This window comes from Sinocyclocheilus rhinocerous, unplaced genomic scaffold (assembly GCF_001515625.1).
Source record: "Sinocyclocheilus rhinocerous isolate Xijiao unplaced genomic scaffold, SAMN03320098_v1.1 scaffold2419, whole genome shotgun sequence".
In the NCBI taxonomy this organism is placed as follows: domain Eukaryota; kingdom Metazoa; phylum Chordata; class Actinopteri; order Cypriniformes; family Cyprinidae; genus Sinocyclocheilus; species Sinocyclocheilus rhinocerous.
In genome coordinates this window covers 208875-216305 of record NW_015629035.1, presented here as the reverse complement: position 1 = coordinate 216305, position 7431 = coordinate 208875, and the positions used below count along the sequence as shown (strand labels likewise).

The 7431-nt window shown below is 37.5% G+C and overlaps 1 protein-coding gene across 1 annotated transcript in view; it reads right to left on the bottom strand.

Annotated features, from left to right (window-relative positions):
• Window positions 1-7431, bottom strand: part of LOC107738561 (kelch-like protein 29) — a 107612-nt gene that overhangs the window by 1046 nt on the left and 99135 nt on the right. The window contains exons 9-10 of the mRNA XM_016550324.1: window positions 6933-7131; window positions 615-797 (exon numbers count right to left, since the gene is read on the bottom strand). Of these exons, the coding sequence (XP_016405810.1) occupies window positions 615-797; window positions 6933-7131 (382 nt within the window). The remainder of the gene's footprint in view (window positions 1-614; window positions 798-6932; window positions 7132-7431) is intronic.

The window sequence follows — 7431 nt, the reverse complement described above, 5'->3', positions numbered from 1 at the left end:
TATATACACGTACATATTTTTTTATATAAAATGTATATTATATAAATAAATCTTTAATACAACTCTTTATATAGTTTTCTCTGTATTAATGTTTAAATTTTTCTGTGGTCTGACCAGCTAAAAACGTAATGTAAAAAATGTTTAAACAGTATTTTGCTAATGCTTTTAAAAGTTATACATTTGGATTTTGTGAGCCCTATTAATTGAAAGACTGCATTGAATATTTGTCACACACCAGTATCTTTTAAAATAAATTACAGAAGGAAAATGTAATTTAAAAATACATATAACAGCAACTAAGACATACACTTTCCTTTTTACCATTATACAAAATTAAATCTAAAAAACTGTTGATGTCCATGATGTCTCATATTCCGTTTTCACAACCAAACTGCCATTACAGCTTTAAAAGCGTCATCTTTCCTGCGCTATTGATTTTATCCTACTTGATCTGTGGGATATTTAACATCAGAATTTGACACACAGCCAGTGCTAAAGACAGAGATGAGGATGGTGCCTTCCCATCATCCCTCAGAGCGTGAGCTGCTAAATATAAAAGCAGACACCTGCGGGCAGCCACCAAACTGCAAGTGACACACTGTCGGTCTGATTACCTGACAGGTAGATATTATCCCCCGCCGATATGACGGAGAAGAACTCGCGGTTGTAGAAAGGCAGGCTGGCCAGGGGGTACCACTTGTTGTTCTGAGGGTTGAAGCAAGTGACGGCTGTCAGCGAGCGCTGGTTCATGCCGATGACCTGTCGCCCACCCACCAGCACGATCACCTCAGCGACACCTGCAGAGACAAACACTGTGACGTTCACACAAATCACCTGCTCAAAGCAACACATCAGACCTGTCTGGACCAGATTACACTGCGAGCTGGTCTGCTACTGGTGCAAGCTGCTTATTGTGATGGTTCTGATGGGTGACCAGGCAAAACCAGCTCATACTCTCATGCTTTTTACACTACTGGACAAAAGTTTGGAATAATTATGATTTTGATTGTTTTTGAAAGAAGTCTCTCATGCTCAACAAAGCTGCATTCATTTGATAAAAATACAGTGAAAACAGAAACATTGTGAAATATTATAATCACTGTTTTCTATTTTAATATATGAAAAACAATAAAAAAAAACACTGACATGACTTACTTGAAATGAAACACATTTTAACTGAAAAAAAAATAAAAAATCTAATTTTCATCTAGTTTAACTTAATGTACTAAATAATTATATTCTATTCAAACACAATTCTATTCTATAATGATTTTTCCTCTATTTTTTTCTACAATTCTATAATGATTTTCTGCTCAGTTATCAATTATTATTGGTGCTCAATTATTAATAATGGTTCTTATTTTTAACCATTTTTACTGCTTAATATTTTTGAGAAAGCTGTAATATTTGTTTTCAGGATTGTAGAAAGTTTGAAGTAGAAATCTTTTGTAACATTATAAATGTGCTTACTGTCACGTTTGATCAATTCAATGCATCCTTACTGAACTAAAGTATTCATTTTTTTCTTTTTCTTTCTCTCTCTCTCTCTCTCTTTAAAAAAAATCTTACTTACTGTTCCCTAAACCTTCAAATGGTCGTGCATCAGTTTCCACAAAAATATGAACAGCACAACTGTTTTCAATATTGACAATAATCAGAAATGTTTCTTGAGCAGCAAATCAGCATATTAGAATGATTTCTGAAGATCATGTGACACTGAAGACTGGAGTAATGATGCTGAAAATGCAGCTGCGCATCACAGAAATAAATTAAATTTTACTATATATTTCAATAGAAAACACTTCTTTTAAATTGTTATAATATTTCACAATATTACTGATTTTACTGTATTTTTGATCAAATAAATGCACCTTTGGTGAGCAGAAGTGACTCAAAAACATTAAAATAACAAACTTTTGACTGGTAGTGTACAGTGTATGCAAGGGTTTATAAGTGCATGTGATGAATAACTGGAGCTTAATATGCAACAACCAAACAAAACATTTACTGGAACAGTTTTTTTCAGAGCAAAATGATCTACAAACAGAAGCCGTTTTCTGATCAATTATGAATGCGTTTTCCTCTCTATACAACACATGAAGTCTCCTTCCCGACTGCTTATGCCACATCACAGGCTTTTCATTCTGTAATTCATTTTATTCCGACACAGAAAAAAAGAAAAGGGAGAAAGGAATATCACAAAGAGGTAGCGAGAAAACATTTCATATGAAAAAGGGATATAACAAGAAAAAAAATAATAGCCTCTGAGTGAAAAACATGACAATTTTGGGGAGATAACAAATGTTCCCTTCTAAAAATGAGGCGTAACTCAACAGAGCGCCAGAAAAGATCCAGAGCGCTATCAGCAAAGTTTGCCCTGACAAAAATATACAAGTATCTTAAATTTCTATTTAAGGAAAAGTACAGATTCACTGGCATGAAAAAGGCTTCAGGCTCCGTTATTCTGAACTAGCTGAAAGTACCCAACACGATCTTATCATCCGAATTAAAATTCATGACATACATCGTCTTGAAAAAAATGAATAAATAAAAGAAACAGTGGATCGGGGCAGAAAGGGTCAGGCCTCTGTAACAGCAGAAAATTAAATGTCATCCTTCGCATCTTAAAAAAGATTTAAAAAAAAAGAGAAATAATCTTGTCTTTGATTTCAAGGGCTTCTGAAATACAAAAATGAATTATCTCTGGGGACATTTATTGTCTCTGCGTAATTCTTTTCAATACAGTGATTCAATAAAATGAACAAAGACTCATAGCACATACTGCATAAATCTCTCTGGGAAGATTCAGCAACAATTAATTGCAGCTGCTGATAATGTTGCTTATTTCTGTTTTAGTAGCTGATTCCCTAAAGGAATTATGTACATATAATATACACGCAAACAAAAAACTACTGAATGCAATCTGAATGCATGCACAATGCACATAAATAAAATAAAAAAAAGATGTTTGCATAATACAGATATTTTGTACAACTGATATTATAAAATAATAATACACATACACACATTCATTTTTATGACAAAATACTTATATACTTATATATATATATATATATATATATATATATTATTATACAAAATTCTCTTTTTAATAAATTAGCTTTCTGCAGGCTGCAAAAGCACCAAGCACTGACTGCTGTGAATAAGGTGGAATCTATAAAGTCTAATTTGCATAGACATTTTTATGCTAAAAATAATGACAATAACATAATTGAAATACTCATGACGCAGCTGTATACCGGAGCACATCGCACGCGCTGCAGTAAATGCACGGTTGCTGAAGCACACGCTAAAGTGACGCAACCGGCGGCGTGATATTCCTGCTCAAGCTCGGGTTCACAGGAGTTTCCAGAGAAGAAAAAAAAAGCATTTGATTGGCACGAACATCTGCTCGTGTGGCAGCTCTTTCAGCCGCACAACTGCAGGTTGTGTTCCCACTTCACACCAGTACATCTTCCTGTTATGAGACCCCCCTTTTCCCCACAAACAAAACCCCCTTCCCACAAACCCTCACTACATTACAGCAGCAGCATCAATCAAACGGCACACGACAGCCATCAACCGCATCACAGCGTCCTCCAGCAGGTACCTGACTGCAGCAACACTTCTGCTTACACGAGGCGTAAACCATGATAAAAAGTACTGACGGTGAGAGTTACCATATTCTAATTTAATTTTCATATTTTAATTATCATTAAAACTGTATTTGATTATCACGATTTGAAAAACTCCCAGTAATTATTCATCAAAGTCGGTAAGAGTCTCACGCAAGCGTTAAGTAAAAATATGACTGTAAGCAGAGTGCTGAGAGAAATTATATGAAAGAAGGAATGAGTGAATGAATTCTATAAATACATAAGGAGGAACCAACTGTCTTCAGAAAAGTTTCAATGACATTTGCTTTTCATCTTCCCTCCATGTAAGTAAGGAATAATTGATGACGGGCCGTTGAATTATCAGATAATAATGCACACCCGAGGTGCTGATGCGGCCTCGATGCGAAGCAGAGTGTGTGTGCGTTTGTAAGGGAGAGAGAGAGCGGGAGAAAATTACGTAAAAAAAAAAGTCATTTTGTGGCAAAAACATGGAAATAATTTGTCGTTTTTAGCTTGTCGTTTACTATATTTATTAGCTTGGTCAGTGTCGTCGTGGGTTTAGGTTCTTTTGCTGTTGTAGTCTGTAAGGACCTTTGAAATCACTGAAATCATTTGGTGAAGTGATACTGTATGGACATGTAATGCGGTCAAGACCTGCCTGGAACTACTTTAGCTGTGCGTTTCCCTGAAAATAACTGCACACCTTAGAACGTTCATCAACCAATCAGATTCAAGCATTCAACAGCACCATAGTATAACGCCTAATAAAGCAGTGTTTATAAACGCAGCGCTACTTTGTTTACAGAGGTTACTGTGGAAACGGTTCTATTTCTACAGTTCGATAAGCGCCACCTACTGGCACACATTGGATTTACGTTTTCATTCAGTTTGTCTGCTATCTTTGTGCAGACCAATGTGAAAATTGGAACAAATTTTTGTTGTAAATCTTATCTGGTAAAACAAGCTCAACACTTCAGATAATAAGGTATCCTATGTAAAATTGTTTATGGCGCAGATAAAATGCCTGTAATGTATCATTTGACCCATCCTTTACTTAATGATTCAAAAGTGGAAATGTGAGGATTCTCTCTCTTTTTTTTTTTTTTAACATGTAGTATATGTTAGCAGATAACAGGTTATGTTTTAAGTCACCCAACCAATATTTTTTGTTTGTTTAAAATCCGGCCATCATTTTTAATATTATTATTTTAATGTTTATGCAAATTATTTTAATGTTTACCCAACACCTAAATGTAACTACAACAACAACTACTGTACCGCACTTATTATCAGTAAACAGCAAATTTGGAGTTTATTGAGGGAAAACTCAATAATATCTGTTCCCTAATCTAAAGAGTTACCAAACGTTTCACAGTTTCTCATCTCTAGGAGAGCATGCCTCTCATCTCGTGTTAATGCAGCGTGGCTGGGATCGGGGCCCGGGGTCCGTGCCCTTCCGCCAGCCTCATGATCTCCCGCAGAGCGAGGGCCCCCGCTGCGCTCGCCTCCTTCCTGCTGACTGTGGCATTAGAGACTCAAGCACCAGGTGGTCCGGCGCTGATCGCCCCACCTCTGACCACTCCAGATCACAGCAATGGATTATGACATGAAAAGAATTCAAGGAGCTTTCTGGATTTAGATTTAGAAACAAATAAATAAACCTGTCTCTTTCCACTGGGATGGGACTTGGTATGTAACTACCTGTAAAGTGCTGCTTACATGAATGAAACTCCATCTACCTACAAAAGCAAGTTCTCTAAATGTTAAGTGCTTCATATTTTTCATGTCAAAAAATTGCCCAAAACTCACTGTGCCTTAAAACTCGCTGCATAGGCTACAGTAATTCAAAATGGCCAAAAAATGCAAAACGTCAAAAGGTGCTGTGTTTGAAATATTTGCAGTTTTTGTAATTTTTCAGTAGCTTGTTTGCTTCTTTCACACTTTTTTGCATTTGAAAATACTTTGTTGTATCCCAACCTACATAATAAGCACAGCATTCAACATGTTTGGACTTACCGGGAGTGTAAACACTAACGCTTTCAAAAAGAACAGCCCTATTCAAAAGCATCAACAAAAGATGGATCAAAAAAAGATTTCTGTTTCTCAGCTCTTTATATAATAATGCATATAGAGAATCCGCAGTCGGTGGTGAACTGGGTCGTTGGGTGTGATAATCTCTACACAGCTTGTCTTAAGTACACACAGGTGAAATTTACCCACTGGCTAAAGCTCAGTAATAAGAGGCGCAGGTGCGCTGACGCACGCTTTGGCAGCTCTCTGACAGCGCTGTGGCTCTATTCCAGTCGCTCCGCTCACCAGCGCCCTGTCACACCACATCAGGACGGATTCTGGATTCTATCCAGCATGCTGCTGCTTCTAAATCTGTGCACTGCATTATTATAAAACAGTCCTGGTTGCTGATTGGTCAACACATGCTAAAATACACTATATAGCATGCAAAAGGAGCTCTAGAGTACTGTGTATCACTGCACAGCACCCATAAAGACCAACTACTATCCTGACTGTACAAGTCAGGACCACATCTAGCGAAATCTGCTCAATTACATAAAGAAACAGTTCACCCAAAAATTAAAATATCTTAAAGTTTACTCATCCTCAGGCCATCCAAGATGTAGATGAGTTTGTTTCTTCATCAGAACAGATTTGGAGAAATTTATGGATCCTCTGCAGTGAATGGGTGCCGTCAGAATGAGAGTCCAAACAGCTGATAAAAACATCACAATAATCCACAAGTAATCCACAAATCCATCATTAAGACATTTTTAACTTCAAACTGTTGCTTACGGCTAAAATACTAGTTCATAATCCATAATATTTCTTTCTCCAGTGAAAAAGTGGTCTGGTCTGAATCAGGAGAGAAATCTGCACAGATCAAGCAGCGTTGACAAGCCAAAACAGCTCTAAACAAATATGTGGCTGGATTTTGATGTGAGAGAAAACAGGAGATTTTCACTGGACGAAGCGTTATTATGGACTCGTATTTTAACCAGAAACAAAGGTTTGAAGTTAATTCAAGGCATTAACTGATAAGACATTAACTGATGGACTGGAGTGGTGTGGATTATTGTGATGTATTTATCAGCTGTTTGGACTCTCATTCTGACGGCACCCATTCACTGCAGAGGATCCACTGGTGAGCAAGTGATGCAATGCTACATTTCTCCAAATCTGATGACGAAACAAACTCACAGCAGTGCAGCTCACAAGGGTTCAGAGCAGCACCAGTGTGTCTGATGTTCACCACACGGCTCATATTAATCTTGAAGAGACTATAAGCCATGCTGAACAATGTACCGGCAGACAGTCGCGGGCGAGTTCTGGGCGTCTGCATCTCTTGGCGGGCGTGTGGCAGCATGTGGTAGCGCTTGGCTTCGTTCACCAGGTCCCTGCAGGCCTCTGAAGATTTGATCAGCTCCTCGTTGTCCACCACGTTCAGCAGGTAGCTGGGATGGATGAACGGAAGCCGGACCACCGCCAACAGCTCAGATACATGCTGGATACAGGATAGACGGAGAGGAAACAGAGGATAGAAAGAAAGAAATGAGTGGGAAGAGAGAAAGAAAGAGAAAATGTCAGTCAGCGTTGTGCATTGCACTCTCTTAATTGTGGTAAAATCACTGTTACGAATGGCCCCATGCCTTACTGCTTTATTATTTTCAATGACTAAGGAAAATAAATATCTCTGGATAATTAAGTTTCAAAAATTCACACAAAAATTTATAATGATGCATTCGTGTTTACAAATTAGCTTCCTAGAAAAAAAAAAAAAAAAAAAACTTCCAACAGAGATCCA